Source organism: Lathamus discolor, chromosome 1, assembly GCF_037157495.1.
Source record: "Lathamus discolor isolate bLatDis1 chromosome 1, bLatDis1.hap1, whole genome shotgun sequence".
NCBI lineage: Eukaryota > Metazoa > Chordata > Aves > Psittaciformes > Psittacidae > Lathamus > Lathamus discolor.
Genome location: NC_088884.1, coordinates 55,581,300 through 55,595,305, shown reverse-complemented (window position 1 = coordinate 55,595,305; position 14,006 = coordinate 55,581,300). Strand labels below are relative to the sequence as shown.

At 45.5% G+C, this 14,006-nt stretch overlaps 1 protein-coding gene across 1 annotated transcript; it reads left to right on the top strand.

Moving 5' to 3' along the window:
• The first annotated feature begins 7,799 nt into the window (after window positions 1-7,799).
• LOC136010664 (zinc finger protein 774-like) lies at window positions 7,800-12,953 on the top strand. Its single transcript, XM_065672190.1, has 2 exons — window positions 7,800-7,918; window positions 8,392-12,953. The coding sequence occupies exon 2, from the start codon at window positions 8,403-8,405 to the stop codon at window positions 9,384-9,386; it is 984 nt and encodes a 327-aa protein (XP_065528262.1). The 5' UTR covers window positions 7,800-7,918; window positions 8,392-8,402; the 3' UTR covers window positions 9,387-12,953.
• The last annotated feature ends 1,053 nt before the right edge of the window (window positions 12,954-14,006 follow it).

Here is a 14,006-nt window from a genome sequence, read left to right as displayed (position 1 = left end):
AGGCTCGCAGCAGAGCAGGGCAGAAGTGACTCCGGGGTTCTGCTCCTTCCTTTCCTGGGTTCCCTGGGTACTGAGGTTCATCCAGTTTATCCACAAGCTGGACTTCTCCACACCTTAAAATCCCTATAGTTCTGCTTCCCCTTCTTATCCTTGGGATATTGTCAGTTCTTTTTCACTAACGTTCATTTCCATGCCATGTGTACACAGGTCAAGAGCTCACCCTCCCATTCGAATATGGAAACAAAATAGTCACAATACACACGTAATAACAGAATATTCTGTTTGCTTTTGACAGCCACTCTTTTACAAAACATGGTTAAAGTCTGTCAAAAGAGGCTGAGAAAGTTGGGGCCGTTCAGACTGGGGAAGAGAAGGCTGCGTGGAGACCTCATAGCAGCCTTCCAGTATCTGAAGGGGGCCTATAGGGATGCTGGGGAGGGACTCTTCATCAGGGACTGTAGCGACAGGACAAGGGGTAACAGGTTCAAACTTTAACAGGGGAAGTTTAGATTGGATATAAGGAGGAAATTCTTTCCTGTTAGGGTGGTGAGGCACTGGAATGGGTTGCTAAAGGAAGTTGTGAATGCTCCATCCCTGGCCGTGTTCAAAGCCAGGTTGGACAAAGCCTTGAGTGACACGGTTTAGTGTGAGGTGTCCCTGCCCATGGCAGGGGGGTTTATCTTAAGATCCTTTCCAACCCTAACTACTTTTGTGATTCTAAAACAGATATAATAAAAAGTATTTTGGTTTTGTTGAAACAGATTTTAGAAAAATAAATACTTGCTGTAAGCCCTCCCTCTTTGTAATTATACCTGAGAGTCAAATATAATTGCCTAACTCAAAAAAAATAGGTTAAACCATAAAATATCATTGTATTTGTTTGCAAAGGCCATGGCAGTTAAATGCCAATGCCTTCTTACCACATTTCTTAATCCCCTCATTTTCAGGTGGAAAAAAAATGAGGAATTCCCAAGAGGTGGCAGTTCACCTTACTCTCAAGGCAGAGGTTCAGAGGAAGACTAAATCTTGCTCACAATCCTTCTTTCCTCCAGAGAAGCCTTTTCTTCCCTTACAGTTCCTCCTTTTTTTTCTGAAAGGCAAACACTGGCTGTATAAGAAATAAAGCATCCACCATATAAGTAGAGATCATAACTGACCTGTCAGAGAACCAGTCCAAAAGTAACCTGCAAATAATTATGGCCATAACAACCACCACAGATTCTCCTGCTGTAACCTACAAACTTTTTTTCTACCTACATAAAGCTTAAAACAATCACAAGGGAAAGATCCATGTATTTGCTCTTTGCTTACACAGAACTTAAACAGAGAACAGAATCAAAACTGTGTTGCAACTCATTATCTTACCTGATGAAAAGCTCATCTGGTTGCTTTTCCATCTCAGCAGTGCAGAGCTATTTGGAATGTGCAGGTGTGCAGGATCTCAGTGGCACCTGTCAGGTAACCAGAGGATAACACATTTGGCAGTTTGAGTATTATGTACAATTCTTTCTTTCCTTAAATGAAAAAGCAGAAGTTACAGCCAAAATATTCTTTTTCCTCTTGAAATTCAGTGGTTGTCCTATTTTAACTGTAATGTATGAAAAAAACAGCAGGTGGAGATCTACTATTGCACTCCATTTATACGCTAGCTGCTTGATGACTTTGTACTGGACCAAGACATGGCTGTACTTTGGTATTTTACAAATGCAAATATTAGTAAAGAATATCAGAACCTTGAATAAAGGCTTGAATAAACTTTAGGAGCAGGAAGAGGGTGAAAATGCAGAAAGATGTAAGTTCTGCCTACAAGAAACAAGGAATGAGGCTGGGAGATTGTGTGACTCCATGAGGTTCTCATTTAAAAGTCTCAGGGGTTCTCATTTAGAAGTCTCAGGGAGCATTCCCAGCACCAGTCGGCAGATAATTCCTTCGAGGAGCAAGTCCACCAGAAACTTTAAAAGAAGTCTGTGGGTTTTCTGGGTGGTACAACAGATGCAGGAGTTAATTACACATACACTCTGTAAATCGATAGCACTTTATTAGTTTAAGTAAGTAGACAAATTCATGAAAAGCCCTTTCCAAAAAGTTTAGTCATTGAAACTTTGATTTAGCAGAACTTTAGTAAGAACTATAACAGCACGTAACACTTGTCTTAAGGATTAGTTATACTCAAAAGCAGAGATTTTCTGGTTTAAATGAAAGGCATTTAAATGGCTTCAGAATATGAAAGTAAAATTTCAGAAGAGGGCATCTTTAAACCACATAGGAAACAATTCATTTCTGTCACAAAGCAGGTTGAAAGGCTTGGTTTAATATCCTTTAAATCTGCCACCACCTAGGCAATCTAGGAAATATCACTCTCAGTCTTACTGGGTATGGCAGGAAAAAAAACTAACACCGAAGCCATGGGGGAATCCTGAAATGTCCCACATGAAAAGCCAGAGGCTGAAAACATTGGTAAATTCTGAAAATCCAGGTAGGATTTCCCCTGTGTCCTTAGGTCCACCACTTAAGGTTTCTAGAAATTGTTCCATGCCTCAGGTAAATCTCAGTGGGACCTGGGAATCTAAAGCCTTTGGAATCCGCTGGCTTCTCAGCAGGGATGCACTAGCATCCTAAACTTACCCCATGTGTCCTGAGACCAGGAATATGAAAACCAGAAAGACTACTTTGCCAGCCTCACAGTGAAGAAGCCAATAAATGGATTTAGAGTCCCAAATAAAAGGACCTCTTCTTTCATGCTTAAAGTAAGTGATTGAAAGGAAAATTATTTGAAACTACCACTGATTTTGGTGGAGACCAGCTGGCAAGTAAGTACCACACAGCAGCTTGCTCTCATCCCCTACCCTGGTCAGATGTGGAGATGAATTGGGAAAAAAATGGGAAAACTTGTAGGTTGAGGTAAGAACAGTTAAACAACTGAAATAAAGCCATAATACCCCTTCTAGGTAACTCCCCCCATTTCATATACTGGGCATGACGTGCTGTGGTATGGAATACCCCTTTGGCTAGTTTGGGTCAGGTGTCCTGTCTCTGCTCCCTCCTGACTTCTTGTGCCCCTCCTCAGTGGCAGAGCATGAGAGAATGAAAAGTCCTTGATCAGAGTAGGCATTACTTAGCAACAACTAAAACATCGGTATGCTATCAGCATTGTTCCCACTCTAAAGCCAAAACAGCTGGGAGGAAAACTAACTCTATCCTAGCTGAAACCAGGACACATTCATATCCACAAATTAGATAAATGTTTTGGGATGTTCCCTCCAGGTTCCCAAGCGCTAGCTTCATTTCCCTGTCCTGCCACTGGTACTTGCATAAGCCGTGCAGTGCCAGAGCTACTGATATTTAACTATCTGCCATTTATTGACTGGTGCAACTAGACCTTACCCTCTGTTCCCTAGTCAGGTATTAGTAAAAATCACATTTCCTTACCTCCCAGGGAAGAGGTAATTTGTTTAAGGCTGTGAATGTAACTCATCTAAGACCGTTGAGTGTTTTACCTTAAGCACAGTAAGGCTCCAGCTCCATATTCCAGGAGGGAAACAAGGACAAGGACTGACAAAAAAGAACATGACCTCATGTATCTGGTGCAGTGTTCATTGCCTGTGAGATCAAAATATAACTGTCATCCTGAGCTACCTAAGACATCTATGCAGCTGGTAATCATTTACTGGCTACACCTGTCTGTACTGGTATCAGCTAAACTCTGGATGTGAAAAGTGAACCCAGGCACAAGAAAGACTCTCAATCATCAAGTCTGAAGATGACAAAATTATTATTGTGCGGGAGACCACATTTCAAATGGCATGAGATGATACTAAAATCACACATTTTTCATTCTACCTTATGGTAAAGGAACAAGTGTTCCTGCTCCTCTGTGTGAAGTAAAAACTGTATGTCCAACATGTGGTTTTGTTTAAAGAGGAGTAATCACTAATCCACACAGATTTGAAGGCTAATACCACAAGGTGGATATAATTTTCTCAGCTAGGGTGCCTTCTGTAGCAACAGATCCAAAACACTATGCACAGATGAGCAAGATTTGTATATAATCATGAAATAGCTACATTAGTAACCACCAAGCACCACAGTTTCAGCAAACCAACACAGGGCAAGTGGTACATATAAATCTGGGACAAAAATAGATAATGGCAAAGTACTAGCAGTAATCACCTGGGCAGATAGGACCATGCCAAAATAAAACCAAGTGCTGAAAAAGCTTCAACTGTCACCTGACTTCAAAGTCCCAAAGGTGATGAGACATTTAAGTCTACAGGGAACCAACAGGACACCTTCCAATGCAACCAGAAGTGCAGAGGGCAGAAGGAAATTCTCCATCAGCGCAAACCAGAAAAGGGAAAGTGGTTTGCAGACCATTATTCTTCACAGTCTGTGAGACCTGGAGAGCCACATATCAATATCGTTGATGGCCATGAGCCTGTAATAGATCATACTCTGGGACTCATGGCAGACCACCTCAGACTGGTACATATGACATCGTATGAACTGCTAAAAGAAAGACAGAGGAATCTGCACAGCATTTCAAAGGAGAAAGAAAGGAAGAACTTGGGGAGCTATCAAGAAGCTAGTGTCTATGACCCAGTCCTTCTGTAAGATTTTATTTTAATAACAAGAGAGTTTGGTTTGGGAACTAGAAGGCTGCATATTACTCGTCAACATATCAGAGGACACACAGCACTTCAAATGGAAGAGAGTCTGGGAAGGGAATGGTGTGAAAGAATAAGCAGCCAGCCAAGTTGATAATGTTTTCTCTTGTGGTTCTGTTTAATTTCAAACTAGAAATATTTTAATGGTTTTGGTTGGTTTGGGTTTGGGTTGCCTTTTTTTTTTTTTATCTTCAATCTGAGTGTCATTTTTTCCCTGGTTAAACCTATTTAAATTATGTATGAAAAGATGACCATCCATTTTAAAGCCCAAATTTACAATTACCACCTTAGTTTCTTAAGCACTGGTTAATAAATATCACAACTTTAAACTTATAGCATTTCTTAGATCTAGTCATCATATTTCACTTACAAGACAAATTCAAAATTCTAGTTTTTTTCTTCTCAGCTATTCCAATTCCACAAGCATCTTGTCAGACCTGGAATAAACGAAGCATTTATTTAATAAATAGGAATTCAACAGTTTACAGTCATGGCACTGAAAATTTATGTGAGTTAAATAAACAAACACATGTTAACTTATACAACTAATTGTATGTATATGTATCCTCCTCAATGAAAAAAAAGGGGGTGGGGTTATTTTGTGAAAAGATTACTCTTAGTTTAAGATTTCTAAGTGCTCATCAAAAAATACGAATCAGTGTTTCCTTTAGGGAAGAAAACCCTTTAAAAGTATGCCTACAAAATATGATTAACATCACTTACTTAATCCAAATTTGCTCACTTGGTGATTTAATGTATGATTAAAATCCATATTATAAATTATTTTGGTATGAATTAAACTACTGTAAATTATTCACAACAAACCATCCTGCTGTCATCCTCCAACATTTTATTGCTGTTGTTTTTATGATGCTCACCTCTGTGGGTATTATGTTTCAAAGCTTTAGCAATGTGTCCCTGGCCATCTTCCCAGTTTTTCCTTACCCAGTGAGCAACTGGCTCCATTTCCATTTCCTTCAGCCATGCCACTTCGAAGGTATGGAAGTACTGTGCAACAGAAAACACATATTCCCAAACAGCTATAGGTCCTCCTTCTTTTTCATACCCACTTCCTTTGTGCTTCCACCCTCTGCGATGTTGATGTTGTCCTGTCCTAGGATCAGCATCTTTTGCACTGGCATGTAAATATTAATGGAACCTTCCTCTGTGCTGTACTCCTAATTGCCTTACTCACAATATGATCCCAGGTTCCGTCTTCCCTACCTGTGGTTATTTTCCAGGTATCCATCCCAAGTACCAGATCTTCAGCTTGCAGATAATAGGTTGAACACAATCGCTACCACATGCTCCCCATTTACCATTTGCTCCTTAAAATTTATCCTTCAAGATTTTAAGCTGGTGCTCCCTTGCAGCCCCTGTGAAAAAGACGTTAACAAATGCTTTCTCCTCCTCCCGATGACTGTACCAGGCACTCTGAGGGTATGTAGTTCACTGATCCTCCCTTTTTTCCACATTATCTTATTTACACAACTTAGTTTCTCTCTTGCAATGGCTAATTCTCCTGGTCAACAACACTTATCTCAGGGGAGCAACATTTGGGTATAAGGTCTGTAAAACAAGTACTAGACAGAGCTGTTTAAAAAGGACTGGGAATAAACCAGAAAATAATTCAGGATATACAGTGGGGACTACACAGCTGTCTTCCCACCATATTTGGTCAGAAGGAAAAGTTGTGGTAAATTTGTTCAAGTGCAGCAAAGCACACAAAAAAGTTTTTGTTTCTTCTGCTTTGAGTAACTGTGTATAATACTAGCATTTAACTCTGATTATTTAACAATCATAGTCAATTTTTAAATGAATATTCCTGTCAGTATTTAAGCATACAGAGACAAGTGTCAGTTTAGGTTCTGCAAACCTTTGCATCCTGAGCCAAAAGTAGGTGTGTCCTGTTCTCTTGGGTGGCTTGGTACTTTAAGAAGATGTAACTCAACTGCATGAAAGTCTCATGAAAATCTAGGCTTTCTTTCTTACCTTTTGGTAAACCCTTTTTTTTGACCTGTGTGATCCAAGTTTCCTTTAATCAGAACAACCAACATCCTCATTTATAGAGCAGTTTGGGAACACATCAGGTGCTGAAATCTGGAATCAGAGAATGGTTTGGTTTGGAAGGGACCTTCAAATACCATCTAGTCCTACCATGGGCAGAAGCATCATGCACTGGACTAGGTTGCTCAAAACCCTGTCCAATCTGAACACTTCCAGCAATGGGGCAGCCACAACTTCTCTGGGCAACCTGTTCCAATGCCTCACCACCCTCATGGTAAAAAAAAAAAAATCATACTGATCTAAATCTGCCCTCTTTCAGTTTAAAGCCATTGTCCCTTGTCTTGTCGTGACAGGCTTTGGTAATAACTGTTCTTTATGCACCCCTTTTATATACTCAAAGGCCCCAATAAGGTCTCCTCAAAGTCCTCTCTTTATAGCCAGACTAAGGAAACATGAGGGAGCAAGCTGAGCCAGGTGTGATACAAGACATGCTGGGGAGCGTCAGGTGAAGAAAACAACTGAGACAATGGAAAAACGTGGTAGTGTGAAGAACCTTGTGGGGCTGCGGGACAGCACTGAAGGAACTGGAAGCTTCTGTTTCCAAGAGGGCAGGACAGGCGGCCAACTGAGGAGACCCATGAAACCTCAGTCCTTGCTTCCTGCTGCCCACTGCTCCCACGTAAGCGCAGATCCTACGCTTCGAGCGAGCACAGCTGTATCGCTGTGCCATCCCCAGGCCCGCTCCAGCCTCTGCTGGTTACATGCAAGTCCCCGAACAGGGCCGGGCACAGGGCAGGTCACGCCGCAGGGTGGGCACAGAGGAGCAGCGGCCAGAGCCGGGGTGGGTCAGGGCCCGCAGGGTGGCGGCCTCCTTGTGGGGGAGCTGCCAGGTGCTGCCCAGCTCGGGAGCGGCCGGCGGCAGGCGCCCGGGTCGGCAGGGGCTGCAGCGGCCAGCAGGCCGGGCCTCGCATGCCGTCGGCTCCTGCAGCCCAGCGCCCGGCTGGGAGCGGGGAACCTGCGGCCGCCGCCGTGAGGCGCGGAGGGCAGGGCGGGCCGGGGACGGAAGGGTTACAACCACAGAGGCCGGCCGGCCTCCTCCCGGGAGCCGCAGGAAGTGCCGGCGGGGCGGGCTCCGCGCGGGGAACTTCCCCTCCCGCGGCCGGTGGCCCCGCCGCGCCAGCCGGGGCTGTGCCCGGCGCCCCCTCCGCCCCCCCCGGGCCGGGCTGGGGCCGTGCCGCCGGGCGGAGGTGAGGCGGGCACGGCGGGTCGCTGGCCTCGGGAGAGGGGTGTGGGCTGCGGGGTGCGCCCGGGGCGGCGGGTGGTGTTTCCGCAGCGCTGCCGCTTGTCCTGCCCCCCCGGCGGGGCTGTGGAGGGCCGGTTGGGTGCTGCCGCCAGGCCCTGCCGCTGGCTGCCGGCCTCCCCGCTCCTGGCGCCCCGTCCCCTGGCCCAGCGCTTCGGCCTCCAGTGCCCCGACCCAGCCCCCTCGGGCTGGCGCGGGGTCACCCCCTCCCCAGCGCCCGCGTCGGTCGAGGGTGACGGGTGGCCGCGAGGGAGGATGGAGCTGGTCCCGACACCTTCGCCTCTCGCCTGGAAGCGGCAGGGCCGGGCCGGGCTAGACGGGAAGGCACGGGTGTGGGGTGGCCAGGCTGGGTGGAGAAGGGAGGTGTGCAGATCGTGACTAAACGTGTTGGTCGTTGTGTGGCTGCTTCTGCCTCTGTAGGTGATGGGAGCATGAGTGAAAATGAGAGGGAGCTCCAGCGAGATGGGCCTGAGGCAGCTGAGCGCTGTGGGACCCTTTCAGACTTTTTCATAAGGGAAGGTTCTCCAGGCTGTGAGCAGGAAGCGTCCCATCTGAGGCCAGACCCTCCCTCCCCAGACACGGGGCTGGAGAAGGCTTCTCGCTGTGGCTTCAGGAAGCGTAAGGAGACTGTGGTGCACCAGCGGGCGTTCATGGGAGAGAAGCCCTACATCTGTGTCGAGTGTGGGCAGAGCTTCAACCGCAGCTCCGACCTGATCCGCCACCAGAGGATCCACACCGGGGAGAAGCCATACATGTGTGCCGACTGTGGCAAGAGCTTCGGCCGCCGCTCCCACCTCATCCAGCACCAGCGCGTCCACACGGGTGAGCGGCCATACCAATGCAAGGACTGTGGGAAGAGCTTCAGCCAGAGCACCCACCTGGTGCAGCACCAGCGCAACCACACTGGCGAGAGGCCTTACGTCTGTGCCAAGTGTGGGAGGAACTTCTATCAGAACTCAGGCCTGCTCCGCCATGCCAACTTCCACACAGGCGAGAAACCCTACAAGTGCTCGCAGTGCGGGAAGCGGTTCAGTGACAGCTCCAACCTCATTGCTCACCAGCGGCTGCACACGGGTGAGAAGCCCTACAAGTGTGCTGACTGCAACAAGTGCTTCAGCGAGAGCTCTAAGCTGGTCATCCACCGGCGTGTCCACACAGGTGAGAAGCCATACTTGTGTCCTGACTGTGGGAAGAGTTTCAGCCAGCGCTCACACCTTGTCCAGCACCGTCGCACCCACACTGGGGAGAAACCTTACAAGTGTGCCGAGTGTGGTACCTGCTTCAGTGACAACTCTACTCTCATCCGTCATCGTCGTACCCATACTGGGGAGAAACCTTTCCAGTGCTCCCACTGTGGGAAGAGCTTCAGTCGCAACTCCTACTTAGTCTCACACCAGCGAGTACATGTGTGGTAGACAGCTAGATGTCGTCAGGGAGTGATCTAGGATGTAGCTCCTGGTCTGGGCCTGTCTGAAATGTGTCTAAGGGGCAAGGGGTGGACAAGGATGTGACTATACCAGGGCCCCTGGATTACAGGCAGCTGGCCAAAGTAGTGCCCTTGGCCCATGTTGCTCATCTCAGTCACCTGCTCCTCCCCTCAACACACCTTGGGCATGTAGACATACCCTGAACCAGAGAAGGAAGGCATGCATGGAAAGGTTTTCTGCAAGATGCTGCTTGGATGGAAGGAAAGAGGGGACTGTAGGATAGATGCATGGCCTGTTCTGGAATCACAGAACTGGTGGGTAACTGATGTAGAAAACTATCATACCTGAAGACTTTAAAAAACAATCAGAATTATATTTGCTGCTGCTGAGATTGCAGTACACAACTCGACAGGCATATGGAGGTCGTCTGTGAGTTTGTACTGGTAGCATCCTCATTCTGCAGAATTTGGGTTCACTTGCATGGTTCAAGTGGGCTGGTATAAGCTGTGTTGCAAAATGGGACAGAGTAAGTGTACTAGGACTGACATGATTCCATACCAGTATTTCTCAAGTCCTGTTTTGACCAGTGTGTGTGTGTGCATGAGTGTGTAGATAACATCTATATGTATGTATTCACATGCATACAAACTAGCTTTCGTACTAAGTGGACCTTCACACTCTCCTGTGAGCAATCGTGCGTGCACACACCATGGCGGTAGTAAAAATGACCAGCTGTACAACAGTACACCGCATTGATACTTCTCAAAACAGGAACCATACTGTATAGGCTTGTATTTATCAATAAGAAGCTGGGAGATACAGGTTTTGTACCAAAACATCTTAATTTTCATATCAGGACATTCAGTTTTACACTGAATACTTTGTGTGTGTGTGTGTGTGTATAAGATCTGGAATTGAGTTATTTATATATCTATAAAAAAAATTGTGGCTCCTATGGTTGCAAGTAATGACTTATAAATGTCAGTCAGTGTCTAGTACTTTTCATTTTACGCAGGTACATACTGGTGGCAGTTGTAGGATGTACCTCCCCTCATGGTTTTGACTACAAGGAATTGCAGTGCAACACTTTACATTGTTTATATGTTTGACTTTTGCTGCTGCTCGTTTTAGTGGTGGTACTGACTGGTGTGCTTACCTAGCACTGCTGGAGCTTAGAAAAAGGTTTGTGGTTTTGTGATGTACATTACTAATCCTGCAACTGGCTTCATGGCTTCAGTAGGTCTCTGGAAAAAGGATTGCAGACTGAAGCCAATGAAAAGACTGGAGCCATGGTGGGGAAGAGATGAAGGAAATAAAGATGCTAAGAACATCCATGGATTTGAGCAGCTGTTGGCCACGGATGCTTGTGGATGGTTTGCCTTACAGAACTTGCTACTCCCCAGGAGACTGCAGGGATCCTTTCTGTAAGCCCCAAGCCACTTTCTTGACACTCAACTGCTGATAAAATGTTATTTTCATATAGTTTAATAAAAAGGAGCTGTAGGGGGAGCATGAAATTACATGCTGCTCCTAGAGGAACAAGGCACCTTTATGTGCAGCTGCTCAGGGAAGTAAAAGGAGCTTTCAGAAATGGGGTGGGCTTTGTTTACACAGGAACCAAAGCCTTCGTTTGCAAATGCACATTTTTGCTTTTAGTTTTGTTTGTTTGTTGTTGTTTTTCTTGTTCTATGAACAGCTTCAAACCAATGACTTATTGATTTCTGCCCACTTCTGGAAAGTGGTTTGGGAATGTGACTAATGGTCATCTAGTTGGTTCCAGAAGCATCAAGATTTTCATTTGCTAGCAGACTTTCAGAAGGGATACTACAGTTCTCTGTTGGTAGGCTCATTTTTAACTGACTTCAAAGGTTATGCTACACTCCAGCTGTAGAACTGATCAATTTGTGTGTGTCTGTCCCATTCTACTTTGATTTTCCTAAAGGAAATCTACAGCACTAAAACTGTTTGGCTGAGAAGCCCTGTTTGCCAGGGAAAAGAATCTTGCGAATGCAGCTTTTCTTCTGGCAGTCTGAACAGAGTCGCTCTAACAGATCAATGAAATCAAACCCAGGTCTGCACATAGTTGGGCTCAACTCAAAGGGAAGCCGTCACATCAAGACTGATTTGAGAAGGCGAGGCCAGCTGCCCCTGAATATGCCTTCACAGCAGTCTTCAGAGCATTTCTTTTCCTTCTACATGCTTTGTGAAGTGCTGTGTATACTTAACAGTGGTCTGTAAATGAAAGGGTTGAGATGCATCTATTTCTAATTCTTATGAACTTATTTAAAACTGTATGCCAAATCAAAGTGGCCTTAGGGTTCATAGCACATTGCCAGTGCAGCAGTCTTAGTGGCTAGGACTGGATTGCTCACCAGTGTAAGCACATTTCTGGAGTTCCTTTCCACAGCCACTGTTAGTTTTCCCTGTTCAGTGTCACTTGGCTGAAATAATTCACTTCCCCTAGCCTGTGTGCCCTTTACTGTTTGTGATCATCCAGCTGGAGAAGAGAATCTGAGCACCACCCTTCCTTTGCTGTTGCAGAAATTACAGGGTATGTTCCTCTTCTTCCAGGAATTTAGTCGCTTTATAGGCAGCACAAACTTGTGAGCCAAATTCAGAAGACAGAGGTACGGGCATGTGCAAAAAGTCAAGAACCAGAAGGTTTACTTTCACAGCAGCTAGCTCACTGTTGCTCTACCAGCTATCTCCTCCCTTAGGATTATAGTGGGAGACCACTGGGGAAAAAAAAAAAGCTGGAATAACAAGTTTATTGGCTATTAAAATTCCAGCAGACCATCCCTAGCACACTCCATCCTAGATGTCACCAGTGGGTGCCCAGGTCCTCCTGCCAGCTGAGGGAGCTCTGTAAAATACTCACTGTAAATTCCTGCTGTGCTAATGGTGCTTAGATAGTGCAGTGAGACTATAGCACTTTAGAAATACCTGAGGCAAATGGATTAATGACATCTCTGAAATAAATTTTTTCACTCTTGTGTTGTCTGTTATCCCATCTTTTTTTTCTTTCTTTCTCCCCAGAGTGGCATTTCTGGTATCAGTTTCTTGGCCCCTGGCAGGACCAGATTTGGAAATACGTGTGTTGTCCCTCTCAGAGGGATGACTATATACTTAGCACAGCTGCTGTGCAATGCAAATAAGAATCTGGAGGTGAGGGGTATTCTTAGAATGGGCTTTCATGTTCATGTAACATTTCTGCATGAATCTGAAAAGCCAGAGGATGGCACAGAGTGCTCACTATTCCTTTATGAAAGAAAGTGACAGAACCTTACTGTGCAGTGATGCACTGTGCTGCTGGTAGATGAACCTGGTTCTAGCATTGCTGCAGCTGGTCTGAGATTATCTTACTAGTTCTGTCACCTGGGTTGTATGGGGTCCAGTTTTCCAGTCCCCTGCTGAAAAAAAGATGTGAATAGTGATGACTGAAATACAACTTCTTTTGCGTTGCTCTTCACTGTATATGACTGGGAAACCAAACTGCTTTTGATCTTGGACAAGAGGTGTATTTTGTGTGCTTAATAAAATTTTAGGAGTATTTTATGTGTAATCTCTAAAGCCTTTTTTGAGATCTATCAAACACAATGCTCCTGCTTGCACAGCAGACTTCTTTCTGTAGTTTCCCCTTTCCCACAACAACAGTGATCTGAATAGCCAGAGACACAACAGCACCAGCTCCTATATCTGAAAAAAGGAAAATACAGGATATTTCAGGAGGTGAAGCAAACAGAGGCCCAAAGAGGCATTGCTGGAATAGTCTGTTTTGCTACTTAGGCCTTCATATCCTAAACTCTGAAGGACTTTTATCCTTTCCATGCCGAACCTGATATATCTCACAAGTAGGCTGATACACCTCTCAACTGTCCCCTCCCTTTTCTCATTTAAGACCTTGCTAGCTTGCTTAGTAGAAAATGCATGAATCCACCTGATAACACTGCTTTTGCAGTCCTAATGGACTTTGACATATGTCTGGTTTTCTTCTCAAGCGTCTTGGCCTGTCTGGGATGCTCATTCACGTGACAGGGACACTCTCACATGTGAGAGGCTAAGAACCAGAGAGCATCAGAGCCTGACTTCGTAAGGGAAGCTATGAAGAGACTTGCTGTGGAGGTATCTGTATGTGAAGGGAGCTAACTCTACCTGGGAGACGTGCTAGGTTGGGTGGGACAGTAAACAGTAACCCTTCAAGGGTAAGTGAAAGCACTCATTAATTAAAGCAGGCCATACCAGGTCCAAACATTTTCATGGGTGCAGAGAGTGCAAAGATATGCAAACTCCTTTGTTTCCTTCCCTTTGGCAATCGCTGTACAAAGCACAGCCCGACTGGATGTAAGTCAGCATTACTTACAACGGACTTGTTGAACAGCCATAATGGAAATGCGGCTCGAAATAACTCTACCACACCACAGCACACCTTGGGTGCACAGCCTCTAAGAACTGACTGGAGTAACCTTCCTCTAAAAAAGCAAAGCTACTCACAGAACTTGCAGCAAGTCTCAGGAGGCCAGACCAAGTAAGCTGCTTGGGAATGCAGCTGGTCTGGTACCTGACAAAGCTTCCCTGGAGAGGTTTCTCTGGTAATAGTGCAAGCACAAC